We start from the raw sequence: 20,039 nt of genomic DNA on the forward strand, positions 1-20,039 counted from the left end.
AGGGGCAGTGGCAATCCTAGGCTGGGACAGGAGACCTTGACTACCAGAGTAGAGGGTATGAGTAGGAATGTAAGAAGAAAGAAGTCCAGATAAGTAAGGAGGGGCCAGTCCATGGAGGGCTTTGAAAGTCAATAACAAAAGCTTGTACTGGATGTGGAAGGGAAGCCAATGAAGGGAGGAGAGAGAAACATGGTCAAAGCGGTGAGCGGATGTGATAATACGTGCAGCTGAATGCTGGACAGAGATTAAAGGATAGAGGTGAGAGAGAGGAAGCCCTGTCAGAAGAAGGTTACAATAATCTAGTCGTGATACCACTAGGACATGGACCAGAGTCTTGGCAGTAGAGGGTGAGAGGAATGGCTGGATCTTGGCAATGTTGTGGAGAAAGAATCTACAGGCTGTGGCAGAGTTGGATCTGGAGAATAAATGACAGAGAAGAGTAAAAAATGAAGCCAAGACTGCGGGCTTGTTGAACCAGTTAAATAGAAGTATCGTCGACAGAAAGAGAAAAGGAATATTGAATGGTGGGTTTAGGTAGAAAGACAAGAAGCTCAGTCTTAGACACATTGAGCTTCAAGAGCCAAAGCCACATCCACTGAGAGATGGCAGTCAGACAAGAAGAAACTTGCTGTTCAAGCCCCATCGAAAGGTCAGGGGTGGAGAGATACAGCTGAGTGCCATCAGCGTACAGATGATAGGAGAAACCAAAAGAACTGATGAGTTAACCTAGAGACAGTGTGTATAGAGAGAACAGAAGGGGATCCAAGACAGAGCCTGGGGAACTCCAACAGATAAGGGAACAGAGGAAGAAGTCTGACCACCCACGACCACTGCAAAAGGTGGCAACCTGGTGGTAACATGGGAGATGACCTTCTCAATGGCTGCTCCCAGGAATCCCCTCCTTTGGGAACTTGCAGCTATCCTTCTAGCACCAAATAAAACTTTTCTGTTTCTGAAAGGCTTTTTTAGTTTATGCCTATATCTTTGTAGATACTATTAACTGGATTAATTTTAGTTTGAGTAAACTGCCTTGGATTCAGTACAGTTGGCCCTCTGTATCCAGGGATTCTGCTTCCATGGATTCAACCATCCACTGTTTGAAAATATTCTAAATAAAATAAAATAAATCAGAACTCATTTGTTTTGGAAAGATAACAGGAGAGGTTGAGGAAAGCAGTGGAGAAATAGCAAATAAGAATTGGTTATTAACGCCAGAACAGAATTTGTAGGCTCTTGGTGAGAATGTTGCAAAGATGACAGACTGGCACCATCTTATCTAAGGCCGGGGGGTACATAGCCTAATAAGATTTTCATACAAGTGCTTACCGTGGGCTAAGCGCTGGTAAAACGCCAGTAAAACGTTTAGGAAGCGCATGTGCGTGTGAAAGCCTGACACGCTTCCTAAACGTCAGGGAATCATCCCCCCCCACCTCCAGCGTCACTGAATTGTTTGGGAAGCAGTCATTTCTCATTAATACAAAGTTTCCATTAATGGGAAATGACTTCTTTCCGAACGATTCAGGGATGCTGGAGGTGAGGGAACAATTTCCTGACATTTAGGAAGTGTGTCAGGCTTTCACACACATGCACTTCCTAAATGTTTTACTGGCATTTTACTAGCACTTAACCCACCGTAAGCGCTGGTATGAAAATCTTCTAAATCTCAGTTGTACCTGTAAGGTCTGTTTGTGGGATGGCACATGTGCTAGCTCCATTTCCAGACTCCTTGTAGGCCTCTGTGAGCATCAGCCAATCTGGACTGGCTGATGCATAAGGAGGGGGTAGGACCTTTCCAAGTTTATAGGCTTCATTCCTGAACATCTTGAAAGGTTAAAGCTGGCTGGACCAGTGCTTGTTTTGTAATTAGGCGTAAAATGCCCTCCCATCCTTCCAGCAAATAACTTTTGATGCTTCTTATAATTTGTTTTACGTGTTTTCCAACTATCATAATATTAGTGATGCAGCATGGCACCAGCTATTGTTTGGGGAGAAAAATAGGGTCCGTGTACTCTTCATTTCCTATTGGGTATCTTCCTAAATGACCTTGCAGCACAGGCATCAGAGTCATGCTAAACTGTGGGGTTACTGGATCTGCCTCATTCTCAACTTGCTATCCAGTGAGTAGTAGTCTTGCACTTTTCCCCTCATACACCTGCTGAGGGACAGCCATGTTGGGACAACTGTGGAGTCTATATGAGCATATAGCTACGGTGCTCATATAGACTTCACAGCTGTCCCAACATGGCTGTCCCTCAGCAGGTGTATGAGGGGACAAGTGCAAGACTACTACTCACTGGATAGCAAGCTGATATTATATACCTATAAACAACAAAGTTGTAGCTTTTTTGTCTTCAACTATTTTGACTGTCTCTCTGCTGGTTCTTTCACATGCACTGGCCATCCTGACAGAGCCTGTAAACTGACTGAATGCAAAAAGGAGGGAAGGCATATGTTCCAAGATAAATTTACCAACAGTGAACTAGTAGGATGTATGAGAAGTGTTAAAAATGAACACAGTATTTAAATGGTAGGTATTTTGCAGTACTATTTATAGGTAACTAGAATATCTTTCCTATTTCATAACCCTTTGGGGCTAAGTTAGCGTTTCTGGTTCCTTGTTTTATAGACTGCCCTTTTCAAATATTAATGGCCCAATCAAAATTTAAAAGGCATTTCAAAGTTGCCTCTGATTTATTAATAGCAATATCTTATTGATGAGAATGGAGATGCAGACATTTGCACCTTGCTTGCTATTTTGAGGTTATAATTTTTATTGGGGTTTCCACTTTTCTTCAGTGCAACCAGTAAAATTAATCAAAGTTTTAGTTGATTAATTCACAGTGGTGAGGTTCAAAACATGAAATAATTAGTTTGGGCTACAGCAACATAGACTAGGAAGGGAAAAAATATTACAGATGGTCTTCCTTCTTATTAGGAACAGTCAAGCAATTTCAATGTATTATATTGTAATTTTCATTACTCCCCCCTCCTCAAAAAAAAAAAGAAAGAAAGAAAGAAAGAAAGAAAGAAAGAAAGAAAGAAAGAAAAAAGTAAATGCAGATAATTAACACAAGTTTCATTTGATTAATCTGTTCATTAAAATTTGTAACCTCAACAGCCACTTGAAATACCACTGAATGAGCATTTCTGAAACACTGTATTTACCACCAACTCATTATTCTTGCCTTCTGCATGTATATCCAAGCAAAAGCAAATTTCTCAAGAAATGTGTTCTTCACTATTACAGCAGTCATCATTAGAACTGAAAATAATTTCCCAGCAATGGCTTGTTTCTGTCCTCTAGAGAAATCTTATATTTTTCTTTCATTAATATAGGCTAACGATGGTATTTCTCCCAATAATATCCAGAAATCTGTGATTGAAGTCACACTAGAGATTATCTGAAGTCTTATTAAAAATTCACGTAAATCACTGTGTATTAACAGTTTCAGGCTCTGACAAATTAATGCAAATGTTTAAGATTTTAATACACGTCTACTGAACTCAACGCCAACAGATCTACCTATATTAATAAGAAGTAAAATAACAACAAGGTGAGTTGGCACAACTGAATTTCAAACCATTACATCTTCCAAAACTGTTAAAAGTGTACAATTTTCAAAAGTGAAAGTTCACAAATTAATTTTTGAATATTCGTGATCCTTTCCAAGGAAAGAGAATAATATGGAAAGTTAAACCTTCCTACATTTATAAAACAGAAAAGTTGAAGGATATTTATAATAAATTATTAACACTGTACAGTATTCTATTATTTAATTATAAATTATAGAGTTATGGAATGTTTATTTCATACATGATCACCTCACAAATAGAACCCAAACTCATTCTAGTATAGGTATAATATAGTGTAAGTATCAAGCCTGTATATTGTAGGTCTGAGCTTCTCTGAGAAAGTGCATAAACTCATTAGGGAACATAAGTTATTTCCTTTGCTGCAGTGCATATTTTACAGTCAGTATACTGTAATCTAAATGAGCTAGCATTGTGTATTGATTTAAGCACTGGACTACAACTCTAGAGCCTAGGGCTCAAATCCTCACTCAGTCAAGGAAACCCACTGGGTGACCTTTAGCAAATCACACTCTCTCAGCATCAGAGTAAAGCAAAGACAAATCCCTTCTTTACAAATCTTGCCAAGAAGACCATGATATAGTTTTACCTTGACACTATAAGTTTTAAACAACTTAAACACACACAATAATCCAGATGTTATGCACCTTCATATATGCTGTTAATAAACTGGGGATTCCGAGTGGATGAGTCTGCAGTTTGAGATTTATAATCTAATCACTGTAAATTTCATTAGATTAATGAGTACTTCTTTTCATGATTTTGTAACGGCTATTTATTTTCCTAACCTGACACATACCTATTTGTATTGTTATTGAATGTACTCAATATTTACATGAAAAACCACCCATAGCTGATTTCTGACCATGTGAAAGAACCGTATGTCCACACATTCATTTGTACTCATCTGTGTTACCACCTCAGGACTCTTGAGAGAAATGCTCACTGACTTTTATGCTTCACTCTTTCCCCCCAGTTCCACCTACATATCCATCTATACATTTGCCAATTGGCAGCCTTTTCTTTCTTCCTTCAACAACAAAAAAAAGAAGGTAGCAATAGAGAAGTGAGTGGAATGAACACTCCTGGAAATTAGTCATGTCTGCTACATCATTAAATCTAAACTTTTGTTATTGGTATGTTTTTTCCCTCTTGTCCATCATGCCCCCATCATCTACTCCTACACTTGATAACCAACTTAACCATACTTTAAAAAAACTCAAATCAAAACCAGGAACACAGAAGCCTTCACCTTACCAGTAATCTTCATCTGAAGCAGGATTGTTACATCCAAACAGTAGCATATGGTGGACAGTGTCCATGCTAGCCTGAGGTCTGAAGTCAACTGAAAGACAAAAGTGATAACATGAATATGGGTCTATTTTTATACTGTGAGAAGGAAGCCATTAAGTTGCATGAGAATACTCCTCTGCTATCTTTTATTCATAGGACAGTGAATGGAGATACAGTGTGGGCTGCTGTGCTGACTACAATTACACAGCAGAAATATAAATCAAACACTGCTGAAAGGATAAAATGTGAATATCTTATGTCTCTATTCCCTCAGTTTTCTTTCTGAACATGCATATATACTGTTGAAAAATGGGTATTTTTCTTGAGAAAGAGAACTGTTATATCCTTATGAACCATTTTACAATTATGTCAACAACATTACATTTTTTTTAAAAGATAGAGAGAGGATAAAAGAAAACACAGTGCCCTTTTAATAATTACCACAGTCATCGTAACTCTATATCCCAAGAATGATATTTCATTGAGTTCCTGCAAATGAAAGTCAGATTGTCACAAAATTCCCTGTTCTTTTCTGAGGGGACTTGAAGGTGTAGTCAAGAGCACTTTTGACAATAATTTGAGTTGTTAGGGACAGAAATCATTCTAAGCAGCAGACAAGAATTTTGAGGGTATCATTTAAATTCCACGGATTCAGTAGGATTATAAACACAGCATAGTGTGAAGAGAGGAGTAAAGAAATTCTGCCCCCATCCACTTTTCTGAACGTTTGATAAAACAAAGGAATATTTGAATAGCAAGGAGATGGAATACATTAATTTTATGATGACAGCTGGAGTTTTACAATCTGCTCATGGAGCTACAAAATCATTTTCCAGTTGTTCTCACTAACTCTGATTTTTACTGACAGCATGTTAAGGCCAGAAGTCCTCAAAGTTTAGTAAGGAGATGTTAAGTATTAAAATGAATGTCACTATTAAGAAAGACTGTATATTAGCTTTGTACGTAAGGACAATAATGAACTCTGTATGCATATTTGCCTTCAAGTTGTCTGTTGACTTATGGTGACCCCATAAATTTCATAGGGTTTGCTTAGGCAAGGAATACTCTGAGGTGGTTTTGCCATTTCCAAGATCAGAAAGGATCTGGTGTCTTTAGAGTATTTAGACCCCTACTCCAACCATAATCTTACTGAACATTAAGACTATACCAAGCTCAGGAATCATGTGGCCTTCCAAATTTTGGAGTGCAACTCCCAGCATTCCTCACCATTTGTGGTTTTGGCTATGGGTGCTGGGAGCTGAGGTCAAAAAACATCTGAAAGCCTGAATGATCTCTACTCCTGGACTAGATGATTACAGGTTACAATTTTTTCCTTCTAAGGCAGTATCAGTGATTTATTTTAACATGGGTCAAATAAGGGATAAGTTCAAAGAAAATTTCTTCAGTAATTAGAAGTAACACCTAATTAATTATCTACAGTTTTGGCAGGAGGGAGCAATTCCATCACCCTGAATTACATACTGGGCACCTTAACTTCTAGGCAATTGATGGCATTTTCCAAAAATGTTTCTTTAAAAAACAAAACACTAATACTCACATGTGCTAATAATTACATCTTCAAGTACTAAGAAGACAAGCATCAATATAATGTCTTTCTAAAAACAAATTAGACTCCCAGGCAGGAAAACATATCCATAAATCATATAAGTAGAAGCTTTCAGGATTTTTACATTAGAATTGGTTTATTGAATCCCTTTACTATGCAAACAAACACCACAGATTCTTCAATGTTTCACTTCTGGGAATGGGATAGGAAAATGTTGCTTCAAGGTGCATAACACTCCAGGATTGAAACAAATATATGTAAGTATTTTTTTTTTTAGGAAAACTGGAATCAAGAGAAGCCTATGGCCCACATCAGATATAACAACTAGAACAGGATTGGAGAATCTTAACTTATCAGGTTCAAGTCATGCATAATGGCCAATCACTTGCACTGGGTCCTCTTGCCAGCAAGGATAACTAAAATACTTTAGACTCTTTGTCTGTTCTTTCTCATAACATCTAAATGAAGTTTTCTAGCTTAGCCTCCCCCCACTAAAAGTGAGAACCATAAGCTGAAAGATAGAAAAGGGGGGGGGGAGGGGGGAGCACTTTGTGACTGTGGTTTATTTGGAAAAAGATAAGCAAGAATTACTGGTTTGTATATCACAATACCAACAAAGATAAAGGATCTGTGGTCTCTTTAATCAGTTGTACTGCAGAAAGAGCTAAAGAGGAGTACCCAGGCAGAGCACTGTAGCGTGATCCTAATAAACTGGGGTTCTCTGGCATTCTGGGTTATGATGTCCATCCTAACTCAGCAAATTTCATATGTATTTATATACACATTTTGTAAACAAAAGCAATTTTATTTTATTTACATCCTGAAGGTTTCCCTGCACAAGACCCAAACATGAGTTAAGTTACAAAATCAGTAACTACCTTCATCCCAAAGATAAAGAGACTCAAAATTGGTTGAAGAGTATTTAAATAAAATGACAATTTTTAGAAACAGGTTGTTGCCAAATAACCAACTACTACTAAGGTATTACAAATGTAAATTGATTGATTAAAAGTTTTATTTATTCTATTTATAAACCACCTTTCTGCCATGAATTGGAATTAAGTGGTTCAAGGAAACATTTTTTAAAACAGCAAGAAACTAAAAAAAGAACCATTGGTAAAAGTTCTTTCATTTTTAAAACAATGTCATATGTTCACATTGTTAAACAAAAGATGACAGTATGTCATCTTGTTGCTTCTTTGTTTATACGATGCAAATTGGACTCCCCCACTTGGCATGATTCCTGTAAGGAGATTGTATCAAATGTGTTCCTCTTTGTAGTCATAATCTCACTAAGCAAATAGCTCATTTAGTTTGACCATTAATAATATGGCATTTCTCCTTTCTCTTTTATATTGTCTGTTGGAGTCTTATTTTTTCTCTAAATCAAGTATTGCACATAAAACAACCTGGATGATTTTCAGATATTACAAAACCAGCCACAAATCATTAGTCACCAAATGCATAAATACATAAATGTTCACTAACACTGATGGGTTTTGCTCAACAAAAGCAATAATCTCACCAAGCAATAAAAATTTCTATAGTGACAATTCTGCAGCCATGGAATAAAGAAAAGGAATAAAAAAGCAATGTATCATCAAATTATTTCTATCTGTACTTCAGATTGTAATAGGGACATCTTGTTTGTATGAAATTGTTTGATAAATAGGGTCTTACTGTCAGTCAGTAAGAGAGAAAAACACATTTATTTACTGGATGGCCATATGCGTGAAAATAAGGGAAGGAGAATGACAGATAAATTTCCTGGCTGAGTGGCTTGCTGTCAGAGACAATTCTTCTAAGTGTCAGTAGTACACCCTTGTAGCTATCACCAGAGTTCAATAGTAAAGAGCAGATAGTATCAGACTGTGCAAAATGTAACAAATACTTGTGTAGCTTTACTCCTTGCTCTTAAAAGCAAACATTTTAACAAGGCTAAATGGGAAAATATATTTTAGAAAGTTCCATTGAAAAATGCAATATCTCACACTTCATTGTACAAACTCCACATCTAATTAATCCTATGGAAAACCAGGGAAGGGGGAGGGGGAAAGAAAGACAAATTTCTTTAAAATAAAAATCTATGGGACAGCATATTATTCTATTCAAATTTATCTTCCAGACTCACAGTGCTGATCAGAATGGGCTACGCAACACATTCAATAAAACTACTGTAGTGAAAGATTTTATGTTGGACAATTATATTTTAGACATTTTTGATATTAATTAACTACTACTTGGTATTTCTTTAGCAGATCTTGGAAAGATTAGGAATTATGTGAGTGACAGTGAACAAAGATGAATCACCAAAATTTATCCTGACATAAAATTGTGTGATTCAGAATACCTAACTCTAAAACCGGAAACCAGGAGTGAGCAACTGACAGGCCTGGAGGGCTGCATTCAGGCATATGGAACTGGATCTGTGTTCTGATTCTTTTCAGGAAGGAAAAGTGGGAAGTGACTGACAAGAGGGTTGAGTAAAATGAGGATTTAAAGCAGGGATTCATGCAGGAGGGGATGGAAGGAAAGGTAGGTGTTTGCTGCCAGGGACTGAGAGAAGATAGGCAGCAAGGAAGGTACACAGAAACTAGTGAGGGAGTGGGAAGGTGTGGCAGTATCTCAGTTGTCACAGAAAGCACAGGATTGTTTATGCCACGATGTGGCAAGCGATGCTGGATTTTTCAGGAAGAGATGGTCTCTCAACCATTGCAGAAGTGGATTCCAGAGACTTTGGGGTCTGGTGGGCTGCATGTGGCCCACAACCTGCATTTTGAATACCCCTTGCCTAAATCACAAAGAAAAGCTGGCCATGGCTAGATTTGCTGTGTCCCACTTACAATTTTGTAGAACACCTTAGTTAGCATAATTACCTATGTCTGTAATATAATTGGAGTTCTGTCTTAAACTAAAATTATAGGCAACTTGTGGAAGTAGAAAATATTGTTAAAATAGGACAGTGTCCTTAAATGATTAAAAATAATTGGCATGTTTAAGAAGCACATTTCATTATATAAAATTCACTCTCATTGCACTGTCTCTGGATTTCACCCAAAATGTGTTCAAATAGCATTTTGCTCTTCTCAGTGCTAAGAGTGGCATATAAAAGAAACACACTTTCACAGTTTGGTAGTCACCCAGTACCAGCTGAATTAAAACAGAATTCCTCCCAGCCAAGTCCCAAAATATATGCAAGGAAAGAGGATTTACAAATGAATGAAGCTATCCCATTTTGAACCAGGCCATTGTTATAATCCAATCAGCACCAAGTGACTGTAGGATCTCAAGAGTCTGAAACCCTTTAAACTATAAATTTAGGAACATTCAATATGGAAAGAATGTTTTTACCATTAACTGATATCATTTCCCTCTGGTATGAAATATTGAACAACACTGCCTTCCCATGAGTCATTGTCAAGATTGTAATTTTCACTTATCTTATAGATTCACTAACATTTATCTAGCATTTTAGTATTGCTAGCATTTATGAATTTTAGCCCTTCAACCCTATCTTCTCCAAGGGACTTGAGGGTTTCTCTTCTTCTATCCTAAAAAGCTTTTGAATTTTCAGCCTCTCCTAAAAGCCATTCAGTGAGCTTCATGGCCAAGAAGGGATTTGAACCTGGGATCCTATATTTATATTAGACATTTTACTCACACCAATACCCAACAGTATGGCATAGTGGTTTGATTACTGGACCACGGCTCTGGAAATCAGGGTTTGATTCCCAACTTGAGCATAAAAACCCATGGGTGACCTTGAGCAAGTCACACTCTCTCAGCTCAGAGAGTGCAAATGGCAAATCCCCTCTGAAGAAATTTGGCAAGAAACCCTATGATATGGCCTTAGGGTCACCATAATAAAAAATGACATAGGCCTGTTACAGACTGCCAAAATAAAGCTGCTTCGAGTCTCTTTGGAGGTATGCTATTTAAATGATGTATGGGCCCTAAGAGTCTGGAGGTTGCGCCAAAGCCACACTGCATTCCTAAGCACCGGAGTGCAGCTTTTGGTGCAGCTTCCGGATTCTTAGGATGCATGCATCATTTAAATAGCATACCTCCAAAGAGACCTGAAGCAGCTTTATTTTGGCAGTCTGTAACAGGCCTTAGATGGACATAACAACAACAACAACAACAACAACAACGTGTTGGTAGTGGGGGAAAAGATGTTGTTAATTGCCTTAAAATCATTTGTGATTTATGCAACACTAAAGCAAACTTATCACAGGTTTTTTGGGCAAGATTTGTTCAGAGTAATTTTGCCCTTGCCATCCTGTGAGGCGGAGAGCATGACTTTCCTAAGGTCACCCAGTAGGTTTCCATCGTCAATTGGGGATTTGAAACCTGGTTTCCCAGAGTTCTAGTCTGACATTCAAGCCATTACAGTACCATATTCATCAGCATTTTTAATTGAAAATACAGTGGTACTAAAAAACTGAAGGAAAATAACATCTGATAAAGATCTTAAAGAAACTGTATTAACTGAGTGCCTATTCTACAATGCCTTATTTTATTTATACAGTACACTGTTTTATTGTTGTATATTGTCCTGTTTTCCTTTTATCTGTACTTTATAGTACTTATGTTGTGCTACTATTGTAAGACAGGACACTGTCTGTTCTGTGATTCTTTGATTAGAAATAGTCTATATATTATTTTCCCTGTCTTATGAAAGGTACTGTAATATGTTCTTTACATCAGAGCATGCCCTGACTTTAGACTAAGACTATTTTCCATTTATTGCTTGGTTATTAGATTGCGATAAGTCAAAGTGAATCCGGTAAGGCTGTTTTTGCAGCTCCAGACTCACTGAACACTGTTTTCTGAATCCAGAAGACAGTGAATTGCCTCTCCTAGACACCTCTATGAGTACCAATTCACCTTTACACATGCTGCTCAGGGCCTCCTCACTATTTAACATTTTTTAAAAAATAACCACTCAATTTTCAAAAACAAAAGAGGACTTCCAATCATTTCTCTTTCTGTTCATTTGGCAGTTTTGACAGTCCGTGTAGGTCCTGAAAGTCCCAGAGTAGAAAACTGGATACAAATCAGCTGTAGTTGCCTATGCTTGAACTAGATCGTTTCTTTTGTAATGTTCAAATATAGAGACTAAGATCCTGTATGCTTCTAGCACAGTCAAATACGTGTTACTCTGTATCAGCATAAAAAGAAGCAAATGAATCCTGTAACACCATTGAGAATGACAGAATGAAGTTTATAACAGAAGCTTTGACTGACTTAGGCCCAAAACATACAGGCACAATAAAGCAGGCCACAGCCGCGCCAACATAATTCATGCCGAGTCCACAGCAACCACACACACACCTGGCCCCAATCCAGGTCACCACCACAGTTTTGAACTGGGACAGCAAAAAGAGTGGTAATTTACCATTCCTTTTTGGCCTGATTCTTTATAAAAGACACAGCCTCAGCATGGTTTCCGGCCATGCTTGGGGCATGCATCATCCAAATGCTATACCCCAAATGTGGCCAGAAACTGGTTTATTTGGCCCGTCTATTTCTGGTCTTAGTTTACTCGATCAGTTGCACTGAGTGAAGCCTTTATGGACAGACGTTTACACTACTGGATTGGAAGAGGGGACTGTAAATAGTAATAGAAATGCAAAACATCTATGTGTGGTGATGAGGTGAAAAATGGGTGGCAGGATTTATATCAAGCTAAGATGAAAAGTAAACATATGAACTGTAGAGAAAGTTCTTAACGTGGTATATTGATGAAGACTCAGGAACAGAAAAGTCATGTAATAAGGAAGGCATGAAAAACTATTAGTGGCTGGGATGTCAACAACTGTTAGATTATGTGTAATGTGTCAGGAAATCACTGCTTCTATTCAAACCACTGTCAGTGGACTGGAATTTATGGATATAGCCTATTTCAGCAGTTTCTCTTTCCAACCTCCCTTTGAGGTTTTGTTGTTGTTGTTCAACTGGTATTTGCATATTCCCATTTCTGATGTCTGATTTATATCCATTTATCTTCTGCTGTAGGAACTGTTCTATTTGTCCAGTGAAGAATATTGAAGTGTAGTGTTGACATAGATCACATAAAAGGATGAGCACTATAAAGTTCCTCTAATGTTGTCGATTAGACATTTAGGCCTTATGTTGTTGTTGCCTGAGTGGATTTTGTTTGAAGTTGGCATATGGATTTTCAGCATGGTCTTTTTTCCTGTGTCCCCATCTATGTTATGTATCATATTGTGGGTGAGTAGCTGTTTGAGTCTGCGGTGCGGGGGGGGGGGGCTGTCTACAGGTGAATAAAGGCTTGCTCCCAAAAGCTCTTGTGAAGGTAGCATTATTATCCAGAATTGTCTACACCTTGTTGATGATGCACATGATTAGTCTCAGCTGAAAGTTGTGCATGACAAATAGTGGGGTACTGTCATTTTCTGTTTTTGGTCTGTTCTGCAGTAGACTAGTTCTGAGTGCAGGCCTTGTCTTCTTAATTTGTTTTTTTACTTCATTTAGTGGGTATGGTAAATCAGAAAATGCTTGCTGTAATTCCTTGAGTTTGGCTCTTCTGACATCCTAGTCTTAGCAGATGCAATTGTATCAGAGGGCTTGGCTGTAAATGATGTATTTCGTAGTGTGTTCAGGCTGGAAGCTGGAGGCATGTAAGTATATGTAGTAGTTGGAAAGTTCATAATATAGTGTGGAGCTTAGATGTCCACCATTCAACTACACAATGGACAAGCTGAACATGAGTCAATAGTGTGATGTGGCAGCTAAAAAGGGAAATATGATTCTAGACTGCATCAACCGAAGTATAGTGCCTAGATCAAGGAAAGTAATAGTACCATTCTATTCTACCTTTGTCAGGTCTCACCTGGAATGCTGTGTCCAGTTCTGGGCACCATAATTCAAAAACAATGGCGGGATACAAACCGCCGCTTTGCGGCGCTTCCCCGCCGCCGCCATTTGCTCCGCGCGGGAGCCGCAGCAGCCAAACCGCGCGGCTCCCGCGCGGAGCAAAAAAGCAGCTCCATTTTGGAGCTTCTTCTTGTGGCGCACTGATGACGTCGCGAAGAACCGCCGGCGCATTCGCGACATCATAGGCGCCGCGACACGTCTGGACACTATGCGTCCAGTACATAAAGATGGCGGTGCCCATGTAGAAGGGGCGCCGCCATCTTGTACGTATAGGATACGTACTAGGGTTAGGGGGGTGCGGAACCACCGCCCCTTCCTAACTCTAGTACGTTCCTATACGTACTATATGGCGGTTTGTTGAGAAGCTGCAGCGTGTCCAAAGAAGGGTGACAAAAATGGTGAAAGGTCTAGAAACCATGCCCTACAAGGGGAGCTCTGTATGTTTAGTCTGGAGAAGAGATGGTTAAGAGGTGATATGATAGCCCTGTTTAAGGATTTGAAGGGGTGTCATACTGAGGACGGAGCAAGTTTGTTTTCTGCTGCTGCAGAGAAAAGGACATGCAGAGAATGACAACAATAAGAACAATGGATGCAAACTGCAAAAAAGAGATTCCACTTCAACATTAGGAGGAACTTCCTGATAGTAAGGGCTGTTCGACAGTGGAACACACTCCCTTGGAGTGTTGTGGAGTCTCCCTCTTTGGAAGTTTTTAAACAGAGGCTGGATAGCCATCTATCGGGGATGCTTTGATTGCGAGTTCCTGCATAGCAGGGAGTTGGACTGGATGGCCCTTGTGGTCTCATCCACCTCTATGATTCTATTCTATGATCTAAGCATCACACACTGACGTTTATCGCACGGGCCCTAAAACGGGCCCGTTGTGTCCTAAAACATGTGCACGTAGGGACGCCCAGGGAATGGAATGGAGCTAAGGACAGCATTTTACTGCATGCTGGAACACCACTGCTGCCGGGCATTCCAATCGCATCCTCCCTCCGTTCCAGAGCGCGCCATTTGTGAGAACGCTTTAGTTCTCATAAATGGCGCCCTCTGGAATGGAGGGAGGACATGATTGGAACGCCCAGCAGTGGCGGCGGCGTTCCAGCGTGCAGTAAAATGCCATCCTCATCCCCATCTTATTCCATGCGCACCCCCGTTTTAGGATGAAATGGGCTCGCTTCACAGTCGATGTGATAAACTATCTTGGAAACCCAGCAACCACTAGACAAATGCACATCATGTATATATGTGTATATGTGTGCTTGCAGAATCTTGGACTGACTAGCAATTGCACATATGCTACCTCAGAGAAAACACATCAGGTTACACAACTATTTTTATGTTAGTGTGGTGCCTCAAAAGGATTCTGGCCTAAGAGTTCTTTTACATCAAGTAACTAGAAGAGTCTCCTGATAAATGACAGATGTAATACCTGAATTATGAGCCATGGGATAACTGCTGGTGTGCTATCAAAAACAAAACAAAACTACCCTTAAATTAAAAAGTGATCATTAATGTCTCCTGCTAGTCCAGCACAGACACCCACAGAGAAAGCTGTTGCCTACTGTGTGACTGCAGGATACACTGCTTTGGCCTTCCATTCTTTCAATTAGCTGCAGGCAAGTAGAGATGTCTGCTAATTTCTCCTCCATTTCTGTATCAAGAATAATTACCGTAGCTACTGACCCACATGTATAACACAGAAGAAGCTATCCAAAAAGTTATAAAAAACCTTGCTCTCACATCTGAAAAGTAATCTCTGTGGTTGCAAAGATAAAATGTTACTCCATCTACAGTTCTGCAGTGGCAAAAGCCCTTGGAAAAGCCCATAGCTGTCAAGCACTAGTGAATGAAATCATGTTGGTATGCTAACAGCATCTGAAAGAGGAAAATGTGGAAGAAGAAGTGTTCTTTTTCCCATAGCTAAAGTCCCACACTTTTCTCAATCTAATTAGACTTTTCAAATGAAAGGTTCTTTGGAAGTTTTGGAGGGCTGAACTAAACAGTGGGAAACTGAAAATCTGAACAGAGATTTCACCTAAACATTAGGAAGAACTTTCAGATTGCAAGAACGGTTCAACAGTAGGACATACTGCCTTGGAGCGTGGTAGAGTCTTCTCTGGAGGTTTTTAAACACAGGCAGGATGGCCATCTGTTTGTAGTGCTTTGATTGTGTATTCATGCATGGTAGAGGATGGCCCTGTCATCTCTTCCTATACTATGGAGTTTATCGCACTGGCCCTGAAATGGGCCCAGTGCATTCTAAACCATGTGCGAGCATGGGCGCGCACGGAACGGGATGGGGCTAATAATCCCATTTTACCGCACACTGGAACACCGTCTTTGCCGCTGGGCATTCCAATTGCGTCCCCATTCCGTTCCAGAGGACGTCATTTCTGAGAACGCTTTAGAAACAGTTCTTAGAAATGGTGCCCTCTGGAATGGAACGGGGATGCAATTGGAACGCCCGGCGGCAAAGGCGGTGTTCCAGCGTGTGGTAAAATAGGGTTCTTAGTTTTAGAACACACTGGGCCCATTTCAGGGCCAGTGCGATAAACGTCTATGATTCTATCATTCTAAGCTGGGGCAGAATCCAGGGCTTCATATAACGTATGCATTCTTTGACATAAACTTGAGTTTTGCTGGCATCTTTGATTCCACCCCCCTTTAATCCTTCAAGTGTTTTACTACATGACACTAACCCAAACTTTATTTTTCCATTAGTAAAATATTCAGCCATGTGTATTGTTACCAAAACAATCTATCAAAAATTTTAAAAGAAGGATATTAACAAATCATGTCTTCTAAATATAGATTCTTTGACATTACTAGTATCTTTCCCTTAACCCAATGGCCATTTGGGTGAGATCCAAGGACAGTACTTTCATTCTTAAATCCACTTTCACTCTTAAATCTATTTTTTAAAAACTGTGTATGTGTGGTCTATACATATGTATATAACAAACCAATGTTCATATGCAAACTGTACACAGAGTTAACTAATCCCTTTTCAAACATGTGACCATTTTTCTAGGTGCTGTTTCATTGTAAATTTCCATCCTGCTGTTTATACCCACAGTGTAGGTAAATGTTTGGAAGCAGAGTGGAATGAAAAATTAAGATTAGTCAGTGAATACGCTAAACAGATGGTGCTTACTTCACTGGCCTACTTACTTAAATTAAACATTGATACAGTACTGTGGTAGGGCCTGTCATTTACTTGTCATCTCATCCATGTCTCAACATAAAGCAAGTATATTTTGCAGACAGGTAAGATCTTACTGTTCCCAACGCTTATTGTAAGTGCAAAGAGATTTACAGTCTGTATCAGTAGGTAAATAAACAGCTTGTGCAATGGAGTGGAATTAAGTATCCAGCTACAGACAGAAAGCCAATAGTTTACAAATGGGAGCGCTTGGGCCCAGCTGCCAAAGGCAGCTGTACGAAGCTTCTTAAGTACTATTACTCAGGACTCTCTCTCTAGATTCAGTTTGTTATCCCCACCTTAAGTGGTTCTCTCTAGTTTTGTTTCTGCATTAGGCATGATGACTGCATTACAAGAACTCTGATAGAAAAGATTAAGCAAAGGGGAAGAAACAGAAGCACTGATTGATTCATAAGCTCCGAGCCTGATTTTCTTACCCTTGGGTAGCACTTACCTACATAGGCTTCCTCTTCCACTGGCAAACGGAGGGACATGCAAAGGTAGGTATCAGACTATGGGGGGAGAAAAGGGAGGGAGAGAGAAAAAGAAGTCAGGTGCATCTCCATAATTCATAACTGAAAGTTCCAAGGAAAAAGGGTTAACCTTTCACATGCATATTAAGTACTCCATCACTTGGCCTGGAAAATAGACAAAATTGCTTTTTCAGTAAATGTTTGTCAAAATAATGAGCTAGCTAAGAAAAATTGCCTCTGATATTACTACATTTGAAGGGTAACTTCACATGCACTAGGACAAGTATTGTGGAATTTGTACACAGTACGTCAACTTAAAAAAATTCCCCTTATGATATACCCCTGGCAACACAGACAAGTAAAGAGTTAAATGCTGATTCAGGTAGCAGTGAGAAACACACAGCACACAAAATGAAGGAAGAGAGGGAGAGAAAGAGACTTTCTTTCAGTCCCAACACCCTCACAGTTAAAGTTGAGGGAAAATGAGATAGGGCCTTCTGAGTGGCTGCCCCTAGATTTTGGAACTCCCTCCCTAGAGACTCCTTCATTGTTGCCTTATTGGCAGGCAAATAAGTTTTTAAAAAATCCAGCCAGTCTTCAGAACTGAAGGAAAGAATTCTAAGAAAGTGTTTTAAACTGTATTTCTTAAATAGCCTTTAATACGTTTTAAGTCTGTATTTTAATTTGTTTCAATAGTGTTAACAGTTTAATTCTATTTTAATGTTGCCCTTTTCTATGTTTTTAACTATAGTGCAATCATTTTAATTTGTAAGTTGCCTTGAGTCCCAATCTTGTGGAACAGGTGGGGTCTAAATACAGCTGATCATCATTATCATCTGATGTCATGATAATTGGGATATAGTTTGACTAAGACACAGATTTAAAAGCTACAAAAATTCCTCTTCCCTTCGTTCATGGAAGCATTTCCTGAGAAATGAGTAGGATCAGGGTAATAGAATGCCCTCAATGCACTTCCAAGTCTTTTGTAACCTCTTTATAGATATATGTTTGAAGCACACTGGAAGGGGATGAGCAAAAATATTCTCAAATCAGTAACACATCAGGATTGAGCACATCTTGTCAAGTTGCACATTCTCTTATACACTTCACCGTATACAAAATAAATTTAATTAAGTGGCCTTTTCTGGCCAAGGAGAATATAAAGACTGGAAATCCATAATGGTGTCAACAAACTTTTAGTCCAGTTAATATTAATTAAAGTTAAATGGCAGTCCTGTGCTGACACCAGTTACACAGTGATCTCAGAAGAGGCATGCTCTGGTGAAATACAAAATTATCTCATGATTTTAATTGTGTAAGTGGCTGGGGTGTCAACGGAATCAAAGTCCTTCTAAGAATCAGTAGAACATAACACCATATCATAAGAAAAACCTTTTAAGCATTTATTATTTCCAGGTGTAGTGAAACAATTGAAATGGTTGAATTCAGACATACTTTTGCTCTTTCAAAGTTTTGCAGAAGACCATAGAATCATAGAGTTGGAAGAGACCACAAGGACCATCCAATCCAATCCAATCACCTGCCATGCAGGAAATCACAATCAAAGCATCCCCAACAGATGGCCATCCAGACTCTGTTTAATGACCTCCAAGGAAGGAGACTCTACTACACTCTGAGGGAGTGTGTTCCACTGTTGAACAGCCCTTACTGTCAGGAAGTTCTTCCTAATGTTGAGATGGAATGTCTTTTTATGTAGCTTGGATCCATTGTTCCGTGTTCTAGTCTGTGGAGCAGCAGAAAACAAGCTTGCTCCCTCCTCAATAGGACATCCTTTCAAATATTTAAAGTGAGCTATCATATCACCTCTTAACCTTCTCTTCTCCAGACTAAATACCCCCAGCTTCCTAAGGCGTTTCTCATAGGGCATGGTTTCCAGACCTTTCAACATTTTAGTCACCCTCCTCTGGACACACGTTCCAGTTTCTCAATGTCCTTTTTGAATTGTGGTGCCCAGAACTGGACACTGTATTCCAGGTGGGGCCTGACCAAAGCAGAATAGAGTGGCACTATTACTTCCTTTGATCTAGACACTATCCCTCTATTGATGCAGCCTAAAATCGCATTGGCCTTGTTAACTGCCGCATCACACTGTTGACTCATGTTCAACTTGTGGTCTACTTGAACTCCCAGAACCCTTTCACACATAGTCTCGTTCAGCCAGTTGTCCCCCATCCTATATCTGTGCATTTCATTTTTCTGCCCTAAGTGCAGTACCTTACATTTCTCTGTGTTGAATTTAATTTTGTTAGTTTTGGCCCAGCTTTCTATTCTGTTCAGGTCATTTTGCATTTTGATCCTGTCCTCTGGGGTATTAGCTATTCTTCCTAGTTTGGTGTCATCTGCAAATTTGATGAGTATGCCCCCAATTCTGTCATCCAAGTAATTGATAAAGATGTTGAACAGCACTGGGCCCAGGAGAGAGCCCTGTGGGACCCCACTGGTCACTTCTCTCCAGGATGAAAAGGAGCCATTGTTGAGCACCCTGTGAATTCGGCCAGTCAACCAATCATAAATCCATGTAACAGTTACCTTGTTTTACAAGCTTGTTTGCAAGAATGCCATGGGGCTTTACTGAGATCAAGATATACGGTATCTATGGCATTCCCTTCATCTATCAAGCTGGTAATTTTATATATATATATATATATATATATATATATATATATATACACACACACACACACACACACACACACATATAGAGGGGGAGAGAGAGAGAGAGAGAGAGAGAGAGAGAGAGAGAGAGAGAGATCAGATTTGCCCGGCATGATCTGTTTCTCTGAAATCCATGGTGACTTTTTGTTATTATGGTTTTGCTTTCTAGATGTCCACAGACTCTCTGGTTAATGACGATGATCTGTTTAAAGATGAATGCAATACAGCATGTTTAAATAATATAGACTGTAAAACTGAAAATACAATTTTACAAATAAAACTATTTGTGCATACAAGAACACATAAGAAGTCAAGAACTTCCTCCTAACGGCT

General features: G+C 39.2%; 1 protein-coding gene across 5 annotated transcripts in view; it reads right to left on the reverse strand.

The window, feature by feature from the left end:
- The window catches only part of PAM (peptidylglycine alpha-amidating monooxygenase), a 166,169-nt gene that overhangs the window by 82,967 nt on the left and 63,163 nt on the right, over positions 1 to 20,039 (reverse strand). For all 5 annotated transcript variants that reach the window (XM_042455216.1, XM_042455217.1, XM_042455215.1 and 2 more), the window contains exons 4-5: positions 17,012 to 17,069; positions 4,849 to 4,936 (exon numbers count right to left, since the gene is read on the reverse strand). In XM_042455216.1, coding sequence (XP_042311150.1) covers positions 4,849 to 4,936; positions 17,012 to 17,069 — 146 coding nt within the window. The remainder of the gene's footprint in view (positions 1 to 4,848; positions 4,937 to 17,011; positions 17,070 to 20,039) is intronic.

The sequence above is a fragment of the Sceloporus undulatus genome, chromosome 2 (assembly GCF_019175285.1).
Source record: "Sceloporus undulatus isolate JIND9_A2432 ecotype Alabama chromosome 2, SceUnd_v1.1, whole genome shotgun sequence".
Lineage (NCBI taxonomy): Eukaryota > Metazoa > Chordata > Lepidosauria > Squamata > Phrynosomatidae > Sceloporus > Sceloporus undulatus.